This window comes from Hyperoodon ampullatus (genome assembly GCF_949752795.1).
Source record: "Hyperoodon ampullatus genome assembly, chromosome: 17".
Taxonomy (NCBI): Eukaryota; Metazoa; Chordata; class Mammalia; order Artiodactyla; family Ziphiidae; genus Hyperoodon; species Hyperoodon ampullatus.
This window is the reverse complement of record NC_136930.1, coordinates 38,061,109-38,076,220: the sequence shown is the minus strand read 5'-3', so window position 1 is coordinate 38,076,220 and position 15,112 is coordinate 38,061,109. Positions and strand designations below refer to the sequence as shown.

At 36.0% G+C, this 15,112-nt stretch overlaps 1 protein-coding gene and 1 pseudogene across 2 annotated transcripts in view; both read right to left on the bottom strand.

Moving 5' to 3' along the window:
* Positions 1–15,112, bottom strand: part of DPY19L4 (dpy-19 like 4) — a gene marked incomplete at its 3' end in the record, with an annotated part of 56,294 nt that overhangs the window by 18,193 nt on the left and 22,989 nt on the right. Inside the window, exons 7-11 of the mRNA XM_079722259.1 lie at positions 10,512–10,635; positions 6,066–6,200; positions 3,437–3,568; positions 3,237–3,335; positions 2,605–2,678 (exon numbers count right to left, since the gene is read on the bottom strand). Coding sequence (XP_079578385.1) covers positions 2,605–2,678; positions 3,237–3,335; positions 3,437–3,568; positions 6,066–6,200; positions 10,512–10,635 — 564 coding nt within the window. The remainder of the gene's footprint in view (positions 1–2,604; positions 2,679–3,236; positions 3,336–3,436; positions 3,569–6,065; positions 6,201–10,511; positions 10,636–15,112) is intronic.
* On the bottom strand, positions 9,142–9,523 carry LOC307065628 (large ribosomal subunit protein eL22-like; annotated as a pseudogene). Its single transcript has one exon. The product of its transcript is annotated as a large ribosomal subunit protein eL22-like (transcript).

Below are 15,112 nucleotides of genomic sequence, written 5' to 3'. Positions count from 1 at the left end.
GAATTCAACTGTCTAACCTCTAACAGCACTGGCCAGTATGATAGCCACTAGTTACATGTAGCTAATAGCACATGAAATGTGGCCAGTGCAAATGGAGATAGTCTTTAAGCACAAAATACACCCTGGACTTCAAAGATAAAAAAAGCAAGAAAAAAGGAATTTAAAAAACACAAAATATATCTCAATAATTTTATATTGTTTACACATTAAAATAATTTTTAAATTAAATAAAGTACATTAAATTAAATAAAGTACGTTATTGAAATTAAATAAAGTACGTTATTGAAATTAAATTCACTTGTTTCTTTTTACTTTTTTTTAATGCAACTACTAGAAAATTATGTATGCAACTAATGTCATATTGTTATTGGACAGCCCTGTTTTATATTGATAAATGTAACTCGACTAGGACCCTTTTTTTTTTTTTTTCTTTTTTCTTTTTTTTTTTTTTGCGGTACACGGGCCTCTCACTGTTGTGGCCTCTCCCGTTGCGGAGCACAGGCTCCGGATGCGCAGGCTCAGCGGCCATGGCTCACAGGCCCAGCCGCTCCACGGCACGTGGGATCTTCCCGGACTGGGGCACGAATCCGTGTCCCCTGCATCGGCAGGCGGACTCTCAACCACTGCGCCACCAGGGAAGCCCTAGGACCCATTTTAAAAAGAGGTATCTAATTATTAAGACAGAAATCATAAAATTTGAAATGTAAGTTTTTTGAGCTATACGAGTCAGGATAAACTTTTTTTTTTTAACCCACACTAAATATAATCAACAAGCCTGCTAGTTATACATAGATTTATCTGCATTCTCACTCCCAATCCATCTTCAACCTCCATTTAATCCTCAAATTCCTAGCCCTGGGGGAGGAGGTAAGCGATGGAATGATCTTCAGAGTGCTCACGGATAGATTGAGAATGCTTCACAAATCACTGGGTTTAAACTAAAAGGTTAAAGTTTCACAATGTGCCAAACAGCTATACAACTGTATCAAAGAGGCTGCCATCAAAATATTTTGTACCTAGGACGAAGGCACTTTTTAAAAAAATCTGCCTACTAAAGTAACTAATTCAATAGGGTCTAATTCAAATTCCAATTGAATGATACTCTTTCCATAACCCCAGTCTCAATCCTTCCTTCCCCATATTCCCATGGCACTTTAATTATCCCTTTATTATAGTGCTTAATGCAATCTGCTATGCGTTAGATTGTAGTCATTTTTGTATCCCCCAGAGTACCTGGCCCAGTATCTTGCACATTAAATAAATATTTATTAACACTTCTTTACTGATTCTTAAAATTCCGTCTCAACAGAAATGTCTCCTGAAATTCTGGTGAATTACAAATCCTGATATCCAATTGGCACATTTGCACGTAAGGCACTTATTATTTATACCACCCATGCCATTAATTGTATAAAAACTATCTAATGAGCCAACAATATTCTTAAGGACAAGATTAATAAGTCTTAATCTTAAAATACCCAGTATATTACCTTGTGAAGCCTAGTACCTGACATGAGGAACAAAGGCGCACTATAAAACATCAACTAAGAAACACTGGACAAAAGCAGACCTTAATGCTAGGCTCATTCTAGAGTCTTCCAAGGTTAAAGAGAAAGTCAGTGAAAAGGCCAGTCAATTATGGAGGTCTGCAACCAACTTTTACTAGTTGCCTGCTGAGTGTCAGGCCTACAAATACACCTGAAAAAGACATGGTCCCTACCTTTATGAAGCACATGGCCTCTTAAAGGATCCTTTTATCTTACTAGATAGCCATATACGATTTACCCTTCAGAAGACTTCTCCAGTGTTTAAGCCATGTCAAACACTTGGTTAACTGATATATCACAACATAAAATTTCATTCACAGTATCTAAAATCCCATGTAATCCCAACAAACGATTGTAAGATTCTATGGTCTACTATATGAACTAGAGATATGTATAGGTAAATATATATTTTCTGTTATGCAAATGGACTCTATCAGTACATAAAATCATTTATTTCATTTTAGATTTTAAAAATGCATTTAAATAACAAACAAAAGGTACAACATTATTTTTGAATTTAAAAAGTCAGCTTCTGGTCCAATCCACTATTATGACCAGAGATAAGATTCTTTGCTATGAAATAAATATCTTACTGACCACCCCATTTTTAATGCCTATGCCCTTTTTTTTTTAAAGTATAGATTTGGAGTATATCATGAACTTTTTTTTTTTTAATTGAACTATAGTTGATTTACACCCATACTCTTTGTAATATAACATTTTGCAGTTAGTGGTTAAAATTTCCTTGGTTCTTTATTCATTTTAAATCTTTACTTTATTCTGACCTTAGATTGTATCATCACTCCTCATCAAGGAAAGTAGCCTCAACATACTGTGATGCTACTGAGGTTTAAGTATATCTAATTTTAAAAGATCTAAATGAGATTTTTTTTAAATGAGAGAAGTATTAATGTCTTATTTCTTCTAGATACTATAATATCCCAAATTATTTTCTAAGTGGTATGTAATTAGGTGTATACTCCCTCCTTTGATTATTTTTGCTCTTTATCTTCTAAGTGGTATAGAGTTAGGTAAACTTACATAATCTAAAACTTACTTAGTCATATTTAGTCCAAATTTTACTTCAAGGAATTTCAGCATATGGCCATTTTCTTTGTGTGGGACAAACATCTGAAGGAGAAAAACACTAGTTACAACAAAGAACTATTAGCTAAGTTTATAGCAATATGCTTTAGCCCAATACTAGAACTAGAAAACATAGCAAGACTACAAAACAAAAAATATGAATTAAAAATACATGATGTAACTATGAAGCAAGGAGACTTATTGGCACAGTCAATCACTTTACCTTATAGTTAAGCATAAAACTATAATGTGGTAGTAAGAAGATTTTAACCCTATCCCACCTGGCTTAAATAACTTACCCACTCTTTTGAATGACTTTTACTCATCTGAATTTATTCCATATATTACTTAGTGTTAATTGGGTAATGATGACATTTTAAATTAAATGAAAAATAAAGTGTAATTTTTTAAAAGTACTTCTATAGGAAAGACTCAGAATCCTATTTTCTCACCTAATATACTAGGTATGATTATTGTTCAACTAAACATGTTACTGTACAAACTCTTACTTTGCTACCCCATTATTCTCATTAAAATTTAGCCCAGTATATTTCATTATTCAATTTGCTCTACCACATGAATCTCAAACACAGAGTTACTTACCTTCATTACAATATTCAATGTCACTGTCAGAGTACACACCAAGTAAAAATTAATCACTTTCATTATTTTAGCCACAAAAGTTCCTTTCTTCACATTCAGCTATGCAGGGAGGAAAATTATATGAACAAAGAAGTGAGGTTTAAAAAAATTAACAATTTAAAAATTCACCCCAAGAATGATAAAAAGGCAATTCTAATTACCTGAAGGCACTTAGCAAGCATTAAGGCTATTACAAAACTTAATAAAGGAGATACCAATAAAGCTGAATTCTCAAACTGCAGTAAATATCCCACAAAGAGAGAAAATATATAGATTTTATAAACTTCATGAACCTGTTGGGACAAAAATAAAATGAATGAGAATTAAATGAATTTTATTGTACATCTTTTCATTAGATAAGATTTGACTACAATTATAAAGTAAATGCTCTACTATAATTTTGGACTGTATTATATTTACAACCATTCAATTCATAGTTTTAATGCCATGGGATGCAACTAATTTATCACTTCCTTTTTAGAAAGAACTCTCTGCAAAGTAAAAAGCCTTGAAACCATGGATGTCTAAATCAGACTGGAAGAACCTTCTTTAATCCCAGGCTCTGACTTAATTTCACTTGGTTTGTCTTGTCCATCTATGCAACATCAAGCTGCATAAATCAAAAATCATAACCGTTAGCAGCAGTTCCCAAAACCTATCCGGTGAAAATATACTCCCATGAAATGTAGCACCAGAGAAAAGTATTTTGCACTTGGTCCATTTAACAGTGACAATAAGAAAGTTAAATTCAATTTCCTAATAGAAGATCTCCCAGGAAAGTTATGTCTTACTACATTTCTTTTCTAAAATTCAATAGTATAATAATTTAATCTACCATAAAATAAATTCCTTTTAGAAAGGGGAGAACTAAGACAAAATATAGACACTAGTTGGGGGGAGGGGGAGGAATCAAAAGGCAGAGTGTTAAAAGTTAAAAAAAAAAAAAAAAATCCCTAAAAGGCCGGAGCCATTTTTAAAAAAGATACCTCACTGTCGGGAGGCTGAAGCAATGACAAGAGAGGGCATTATGGGATCTTCTGGGTGCTGGTAATGTTCTATTTTTTCATTTTGGCTGCTGGTTCTCTTAGCTCCAAACCTATCCCTCTATTCTGGCCTCGTAATGCTGGGGCCAGCTTCTTCAGTCCACATTTCTGCTTTTGCATTTGGCTCCCTATTAATCTCTGCCAATCCATGCCAGCGAGAGGTAATAAGGTTGGAGGAGAGAGCAGGGGCGTGTTCCTTACTGCAGCCTGCAGTTCCTGGGAGGATCACCTCAGCAATGCTTCTTCACTCCAACAGAGGAATTCCTTCCTGTTAAGGCAGCTAGATGCAGCTGCAGTTTCCCTAACACTTGAAGAACGAGCTTTATCACATCTTCTTACCCCAGAGATGGCAGAATCAGCTGGCCAGAGTACCATTCTCAGAAGTCTGGGTCCCATTTCCACAGAGCCCTTCTTCCCAGTTCAGAGACACCAGCAAAGCTGAGTAGTGGCCCTTCCTCAGAAGTCTGTTTCAGCTCCACAGGGTTCCCTCCTCTAAGCTTCTACGTTTTAATAATTCCAAATTCTTCCTTTCAGCCCTCAGCTCTAGGAGTGGTAGCTGCTTCCTGAAGTTGCTACCTCTATAATACTTTCAGGTACTTATTACCTTTTCATTTAACAAGTTAACAACTTTATACTTGGTTAATGATTGTTTATATTAAATTATCTCTATTGAAATAACCTAAATGTTGGTACACATCAGAATTCTGGACCATCTGAAGAAAAGGAAGAGAAGAGCGAGAAGATTCCCAAATTTCTGGCTTAGACAACATATTAAATACTTAATACATGTTTATAAATAAAGAAGAAAAAAGATAAGAGAGGGCAAAAGAGAAAAAGATAAAGAAACAAAGGAACAAAATGTTTATGGGAACCTTTACTGCTGACTGAAGTATAAATTGATATAACCATTCTGGGGAAAGGCTCAATATCTTTAGTTAGACTGAATATGTACACATCCTTTGACTTGTAATTCCACTACGAATTTGACTTGTAATTCCACTATATATTCTAGAAAAATCTTGCACTTCTGTGCCAGGTGACATGTATAAAAATGGTTATAGCAGCACTGGTCATATGAACAATAAACTGGGAAAACCCTGAAATGTTCATCAGCAATAGAATACATCAATAAATAAAAATGAATGAAATAGAGCTCTGTACATCACCAGGGATGAATCTCAGAAGCAAATCAGGCAAAAGTAAACAATACATTATTTGACAACATAGTTTTAGGAATACATAGATAAGTGGTAAAAAAAAAACATAAAGAAAAAGAAGGAAAGGATTAACAAAATTCAGGATAGTTAGCCTCTGATGGGGAGAGAGCAGGATGTGACTGAGAAAAAGGGGCTTCTAGTATTCATATGCTCCATATTTTGGCCTGGGTGTTCAAATACTCATATTTTTTCTATACACTGTATATATAGTATACGTATACTCTTTTGTACATTCCTATATTTCACCTTTTTCTTTTTTTAAAGAAACAGAAAGGGAAGATGGAGAAATGGCTAGAAATAGAGAGGAAGCACAGGGGTGACTTTGGTTAAGGAGACCATGTTTAAGGGAATTTCAAAGTGCTTCTAAAAGGACTAGGGGAGAATAAGTTTAGCAACCTTTTGAGTAGAAGAATAAATCAGAGCCTAGTAAAACATTTCAAATTAAGCTTAAAAGCTAAATGGTTTAATACAACCCTATAAAGACATTTATTCTCTAGATTTAAAATCATAATTTTGAAATGCCATAATACCTTGTCACTTTGCTCCAGTGAAAAACTATCTAGCAAGAAGAGAGATATTGCTTGAAGAAACAAGAGATAGTGGCTGTACTCCCACATCATCATAAATGTGTAAGTTGAAGCACTCATCAACAAGTAGCAAAACCTCTAGGGAAAACAAAGAAAGAAACTAAATATCAACAGCTTCATTACTATAAAAATCTATGAGGTTGTTACCTCAAATTTTGCAGCTCTGTTACTGGTACCACTTTAAGGTTATACAATTTTTGAAACTTTGTTTTTAAATCACATAATTATTAAATCCTTACATAAACAATAAGATCTTAAATCAAGCACTCTAGAGAGAAATCAACCACTTGCCCTTCAATGTTCAACATTACACTGAGAACTTCAGGAAGACAAAGAAAAAAAGAAAATTCAGTACAATTTTCTTTCACCCCAAAAGAGATAAAGGAATAAATATTTTTAAATGGTGGCTTTTACTAGACTTGACTGCTGGGCTTTAGTTACAGTGGAAGTAACTCCTTTCACTCTATAATATTTTCACTTCCCTGGTGCTTCATATTTTCCTAAGAGCTTCCATGTGATTAGTCTATTTATGTCTCAGCCCATTCCACACCCCATGGAAAAAAGTCCATTTCTTTTTTCATTTCCTTTCAGCACAGTGTGGCCTTACCTTTTCCCAAAGTTTATACTGTCAACCATATAAAACTCTCAGCTGTTTTCATCTGCTAAAGTACTAAACACAAGGATTTCACTGCCCTTGCCTGAAATATGCCTGGCTAACATCTATTCTGTCCTTCTAAATGTCATCTCCCAAGTGATCCCTTAGTGAGAAACCAAGTCTTAGCATATTTCTAGCAACACTCTCAACTTCTTCTAGGGACCTACCTTTTTATTCCTAATTCCTCCATCAGCCATAGTGTCAAAAGAATTGGTTCTGATAAGAACAATGAAAGGACAATAAGAGTCAAGTCAAGAAACCTAAGAACTGTGTTCTCTAAAACTAAATCTTTCAGACTCAGCTGACTATACTCAATGATAAATTCCAGAGTCAGAGATACCTCAGACCATCAGCAGATGTAAGAATTTTTCAGCATCCTGAATAAGATTAAGACCAGATAACAAAATGAAAGAGATGGAAAAATTCCACCAGTTGATCAAATATCAAGGGCAAGGCCCAGAAGGGCTCAGCACTAATAGAATACATAAGCTTCTGCTCTATGTATCACCATAGCTGTAAGAGAAAGTGTTCTGGAAATCTTCTAATGTGGAACAACAGAACTGTAATAACCAGGCCTAAAACCATTATCCTCAGAAAAACCAGCTCCAGAAATCAATGAAGGGTCAGATCTAGATTCAGCTTAAGTAACCTACTGGCCACTTAGAGATTACTTTGGGGATGCTAGGGAAAAGCTACAGTATAATGAAAGAAATTGCCAATTCCAAAGGTTTATTCTCAAACTACTCTAAGAACATGCAGTGAAAATATGACAGAGGGAATTCCCTGGCGGTCCAGTGGTTAGGACTCGGCGCTTTCACTGGCAGGGCCCAGGCTGGAGCCCTGGTCAGGGAACTAAGATCCCGCATGCCGTGTGGTGCTGCCAAATTAAAAATAATAATAATAATAGGAACACATGTCAAACACAATCTGGAGAATGACCTAAGTTTCTCCTTTCTCTGGACATTTTCAAAATTCTATGCACTCTTGTCTACCCCTTACCTTTCTCACTTCATTTTCAGCTATGCCTTTATTGTCAGCTTTTTTATATACATTACTTAAGTAACATTAAATGGGTTTCAGTAATCAACCACAGATATCTCTGGATGGCTCCAGGTAACTGCACAAAAGATCTGAGCTTGGATATCCTGATGCAACTGGGACCATGAGATCTAGTCTCAAGAGTGGAAAGCAAAGTACAAAATATATGATTAAAATATCCATGTTCCTATACTACTACTCAGTAACGAAAAGGATCAAACTATGGTACATGCAACATCAACTTGGATAGATGTTTATGGCATTAGGCTTTATGAAAAAAGTCAATCTTGAAGGATAACATACTACAGAATTCCATTTACATAACCTTTCAAAGTGACAAAATTACAGTGATAGAGAACAAATCTATGGTTGCCAGAGGTTAGGGTTGAGGGAAAGATATGACTATTAAGGGGTAACATAAGTGACGTATAGTGTGTGTGTATATATACATACACATCTTGATTATGGTAATGGTTACTTGAAACTATACATGATATAAATTCATAGTTATACACCCTTCCCCCCAGAAAAGCATGTAAAAGTTATAATAAAAAATACACATATATATTTAGTTTGAATTAGTTCACATGAAGTTGCAAAAACAGTACAAAGAATTCCCATGAGACTTCCCTGGTGGTGAGGTGGTTAAGAATCCGCCTGCCAGTGCAGGAGACACAAGTTCGATCCCTGGTCTGGGAATATCCCACATGCCACGGAGCGACTAAGCCCATGCGCCACAACTACTGAGCCTGCGCTCTAGAGCCCGCGAGCCACAACTACTGAGCCAGTGTGCCACAACTACTGAAACCCGCACGCCCTGAGCCCGTGCTCCATAACAAGAGAAGCCACCGCAATGAGAAGCCGGCACACCACAATCAAGAGTAGCCCACTCTCAACAGATGTATATGTATGACTGATTCACTTTGTTATAAAGCAGAAACTAAAAAAAAAAAAAAAAAAAAGAGTAGCCCCCTCTCGCCTCAACTAGAGAAAGCCTGCACACAGCAACAAAGACCCAACACAGCCAAAAAAGAAAAAAAGAAAAAGAATTCCCATGGACTGTCTCACCCAGCTTCCCTCAATGACAATATCGTACACGACCATTATACACTGTCAAAACCACTGATACAATACTATTAATTCAGGTACAAACCTTCTTTAGATTTCAACACACACACACACACAAAGGCATGTGTGTATAGGGTAAGTTCAAGGGGAAGCAAACATAATTGAAGGATTGGACAGTTTTGCTTTTTATATAGATATATTTTTTGGTTCCTAAGTTTTATTCAAGAACTCAGACAAAATATACCAGATAATTGAGTTTTATTCCTCGTCTTCCTCCTCTTCTTCATCTTGATTAATCTGGAAGTAACGCAATTTATAACTTTCTTTGCTGTTAGCAACTACGCATAACCAATCACAGATTATTCTTCTTCAAATATTTTTTGGTGAGATATTTCAAATACCTTTTGGAAAAAGGCACCTCAGAAGTTACAGTAATCTTGCTTTTGCTTCTTTCAATTGTTACAACATCTCCACCAAGATTCCTAGCTTTTCCATTCACTTTCTCCCCTGAAGAAACTGCTCAAAATTGGCAGCATCCGTGACTTCATCTTCTACAGAATGGGTACAGTCAAGAGTAAACTTTAGGACCTACTTCTTTTCTTTGTCCACCCTGTGCCACAAGATTTTTAACGGGCACCATGGCAGCAGCATAGGCAGAAAGAGCAGTTTTGCTTTTTAAAAAACTGAGTTTTAAGCTGAAGGGTTAAGAATACAGTAAACTTGCTTTTTTTTTTTTACTACAGTAAAACAGTATGGAGGTTCCTTAAAAAACTACAAATAGAACTACCATATGACCCAGCAATCCCACTACTGGGCATATACCCTGAGAAAACCATAATTCAAAGAGAGTCATGTACCAAAATGTTCATTGCAGCTCTATTTACAATAGCCTGGAGATGGAAACAACCTAAGTGTCCATCATCGGATGAATGGATAAAGAAGATGTGGCACATCTAGCCAGGAATTCTTAACCTAAGACAGGAAGACAGACTGTCAAAGGATTGCTACATTTAAGTCAATTTCAGTGTAACTGGTTGCCTTTTATAATTACATTTATTTTATGCATTTAAAATCATTATTCTGAGACAGAGTCTCTAAGCTTCACTTGACTGCTGAAAGTGCTTATGGCAACAACAACAACAGCAGAACAAGAATAAGAATCTAAACTATCCAGGATAGTCTCCTGAAGCTCACTAGCTTACCTACACCTCAGTCACAGAAAACATACGGGCAAACAAAATATGCAGTGCTACCATTGTTGTCCCTTGTAGTCACTCTTTATATCTTCATTAATATTCTTCAACTTGTGATGAATAAAGGCCATCAATGTTCCAGAAGTGAGAGAAATGGTAAAATAATGAGACAGATTAATTTTCAAAATAAGATATTCTTCATATATTTGTCAAGTAACTGCACTAAAACAATATAACATCTCCTTTCTCATAAATATAATTTACTGTCAATCAGATTACAGAATAACAGTTATAACAAGACTACCTAACTATATCCTTTACTGTGTAGTAACCAGGTTTCACTGAATATAATTTAATTCTTAATATGAATAGCTTTAAAATAATGTACCACATTTGCAATACATCAGAATTGTGACAAATAGATTTGTATCTTACCTCTCCATAAGAATTTAAGTTGCTTTTTAAATAGCCTGTAAGTGCAGCAACTTGGCATGCAAAATATGGTAGTGCCCAGTTTTCTCTTAAAGGAATGGAGTATTCAATTCTTGTCGTATCTACCCTAAAATAAACCACAGATGAACAGCAAAACAGCAAGACATTATATTTGTGTAACACTATACTTTTCAAGGCACTTTCACACACTGTTGTTCTCCATATCCTGTGAGGTAGGCATTCCTGTGAGGAAGCCACCATTACCTATACAGCATCTTTGAACAAATTAATAGTGTTTCACCCTTACCTTACCTCCTACCCAGGAAGACTTAGTGCTACTGTGTCTGCCTGATGAATAGATGGGCCTCTGTGAGAAGCTGAAAAAGGCATCCCTGCTCTGGGCAGATACAGCCTCATGCTACAACACACAGCTTGCTGCAGAGTACGCTGGAGTTCAGCCCCCCACCCTCCCTTCCCTTAACAAGATGGCTATCCCTCTCTAGAGCACAATGTGCACTACATAACTAGCAGGGCTGGCAGATCCACAGTTCTTATACTAACCCTTATTTAAAAGGAATATGAAGTTCAAAGAGGTGATGACTTAATGAAGTCATATAGCTAGTAGGTGATACAACTAGGATTACAATGCATATATTCTGATATCTAGTTTAATACTCTTTTCAATCAGCAGGTTACCCAGAATTAACATTACAGTAGTCCTTTATGTGATAGATCCAGAGAGCTTTGAAAATCTCCAGAATCAAACACAATGTCTTTGCAGGCTCCTCCTAAGTTTCTCCTCTATCAGTTTTCATTGAGAGCCTGTTGTCTCCCACGCATATCCTCACACCACAATGGACTCCCTTCCCCAAAATAATTAAATCTGGATCTCATAAACCCAATGGCTATTTCCCACACAAAAAACAAAGGTGTTATTGCTTAAAAAACTTCATGAAAATTGCTGCATAATTCTCCTAATGGAGACAAACATTCTTGCGTGTAATTTAGTTCAGTCAAATTGTGGTATAGGGAATTCCCTGATGGTCCAGTGGTTTGGGACTCCGTGCTTTCATTGCCGAGGGCGCGGGCTCAATGCCTGGCTGGGGAACTAGGATCCCACAAGCCACGCGGCATGGCCAAAAAAATAAATTTAATAAATTAAAAAAAAATTTTTTAATGTGGTATAGCCATACAATAGGATACTACTCAGCAATAAAAAGAAATGAACTATTGATACACCCAACATACATGAATCTCAAAATAATTATGCTGAGTGGAGGAAAAAAAATGGAAAAAGTATATGCTATATGACTCCATTTATATAAAATTCTAGAAAATGCAAACTAGTTTATAGTGACAGAAAGCAGATCACTGGTTTCCTGATCTTTCCTGATTTTCTATAGCAGTGGAGGTGGGGTAAGAAGAGGAAAGAGGGAGAGATTACCAAGAAGCACAACAAAACTTTTGGGTGTGATAATGTGTATTATACTGATTTTGTTGATGGTTTCACAAGCGTGTCTAAATGTCTAAAATCATCAACTTCTACATTTTAAATATGTACAAGTTTATTCTATGCCAATTACATCTCAATAAAACTTCTAAAAAGTATTAGAAAATAACCTGTGCTCTATGAATGTATATGTAATTGAATATATATACATAAATTAAAAACATGAAGATCCAATGAAATAAAAGCTGGAAAAAACTTAGTGCAGTGTCCAGAACCTAGTGAACAGTATGAGATCTTATCTCTTTTATAACTCTGTAATGAACTATTTTTATTTAACAATATATTATGAGCATCTTTCCATAGTATATATGTCAATATACATCAAGCATATTGAATGGTCATGGCACATAACTGTACAGGTTTATCATAATCTAACCAGTTCCTATTGTTATACACTTACATTGTTTCTGGCTTTACCTATTAAAAATGGTTTTTAAAAACAGGAACCAGGGCTTCGCTGGTGGCGCAGTGGTTGAGAGTCCGCCTGCCAATGCAGGGGACACGGGTTTGTGCCCCAGTCCGGGAAGATCCCACGTGCTGCGGAGCGGCTGGGCCCCTGAGCCATGGCTGCTGAGCCTGTGCATCCGGAGCCTGTGCCCCACAACGGGAGAGGCCACAACAGTGAGAGGCCCGCGTACCGCAAAAAAAAAAAAAAAAAAAGAAAACCCAGGAACCAATGTTTTTGTATAGTGATCATTGGTTTCATTGTTAACTTTTAATTCTTTAATCCAATTGGAATTTATTTTACTATGTGTGCAATAAGTATTTCTTTTCCAGATTTGATTGCTGCAATACCATTTAGTGAACATCATGTATTCTAAAAGCCACCTACTTTCATACAATATTATTTATGAAAAATTGTTGTGAAAGTTAGCTTTCTAAAAGACAAAACAAGATATTCACATGTCATAAGTCAGGAAGTACGAAGGAGAAGATGTCTATTCTCAAGTCAGGACTCTGCCAACCACTCTAACAGCCTAGAATTGGGAAGGTGAACCTGGCAATCCTCATTCCAAAGACTCACTCACTACCCCTACCCAACACACAGCTTAGTGCAGTGAAACCTATAAAACTCTGCACCAGAAGCACTGTCTGGAGAAGGGATGAAGGAAACCTCTAGTCGTTGCAGCAAAAACTGAGTAGGGTCTCTGCCAGTTATTCTCTACACGTGAACAAGCCTCCTCACGGCCACAGTCCTGAGCACCTGTGCTACTCTTGCTCTTCCCCACACCTTCCATGCCTGGTGGTAGTGAGAACCAGAAGGCTAATACTGGGATGTGACAAAATCCAATGAGACTCACTTTTTCTCCCCAGCGGCAGAGTCTCGCAGACAGCAGCACAAACCAGCAATTCAAATAATAACTACTTTTATCAGTTGCATCTATGGATACATTCCCAGAGATCAGCTAACTCTGAGTTTTTGTGTTTTCATTTTAAACACATCATAGTATAAACATAACCTGAATCACTTGGATGACCACTTTGTAACTCACTACTGCCAAAAAGATTTCAGGACTCACTTCCATGTGTGTGTTAACAATCCAGTTGGTAACACAGTACTACTTCAATTAGCTTGGGCTAATCAGAAAATAAATGAGATGGTCTTAGTACTAAATGATGTATTGCCAAGTAAAAACAGAATGATGTACTGATCACTGTGCTAAAAGAAAAAAAAAAAGAGATTTCATAATGGACTGAACAGAGCAACATGATGAGAAATGAGTCATCTCACGGTACCTAACTGTGTAGGTTTGTCATACACAGAGTAGAAATTTGGTGTTAGCAAAATATAATTTTTCACATTAAAGTTTTTAGTTAATATTTTACTGGTTTGTTACTTCATTAGTAAATTGGTTTCAATACATAAGGAGCTTAAAAACATAGTTTAATGCTTTATATTTAAGTAGAATTATCATTCAAATTATTTAAATCAACACACGGAATCCATGATTATTAGGTTTTAAATATATGTAACTGAAGTTTGAGAAACATTGATTTAGATTAGATGTGAAAAACAGCTTGGCATGTCAATCCAATGTATAATGCGTGAAAGTTGAAAAACACCTATGCAATATCAGTATAACTTCTAATGGCTATATGTTCCCTTGCATTGACATATTACAATTTACCTAACCATTCCCTTAAATTTAGGTTGTTTTCTAATTTTTCATATTATTACAAATAATACTATAATAAATAAGTTGAAGGAGTGAACTCTTTCCTTCTTTTTTGAATTACTTCCTTGGAATACAATGAAATTCCTGGGAAAAACTGGCATCTAAAATTGAAAAACTTTATACTTCCACAAGCATCCAGAGTATACCAATATCATTATTAAAGACCCAGCACCATGTGTTATCATTATTTTTTGTTAACTCTGGGACATGTGCATTCCTTGCATCTTACCCTTTTATGAATCACCGATGTGCACAGTTACCCTTTTTTGGCCAAAGATTAAACTTAATATAGACTTTTAATCAGATATATTTTCTTTGCTCTTCAAATATAAACATGTGTCCACTGAAAGTGATTCTCAGGGATATATTTGTAGATGAGAAGATCAGTGGGGACCAAGAGCAATTTCTATATTGTTTATACTTGAAGACTGGACTCGGGTTAGCCCATTTTGGTGATAAGTCTGATCAAAGGGAGTCATCTGCCTCTGATTTCCCCCCACTACTATATGCACAGGGCTATTTCCTGAAATTTTCTTGAATTTTCTAGTATACCTACATCCTTTAGTTTGAACAAATAGGAGCCATTTTATAATCCTGCTTTCTACTTCTAATATTCAGGAACGAGTATCACAAAATGTCATTAAGAACACAACTAATAATCATAATATAATGGAATGACTAATATCTTTTTGCACTTTTCTAGGCAATCATATATAAACCAAAGCTGATAAATAAAAAAGACAGCATACGCTTTCATGGCATTCAAATATATTTTGCAGTATAAAATATATACCAATATGGGACTTCCTTAAGGTCCAATGGTTAAGACTCAGTGCTTCCACTGCAGGGGGCACGGGTTCAATCCCTGGTGGGCAACTAAGATCCCACATGCCGCACAACACACGGCCAAAAAAAAA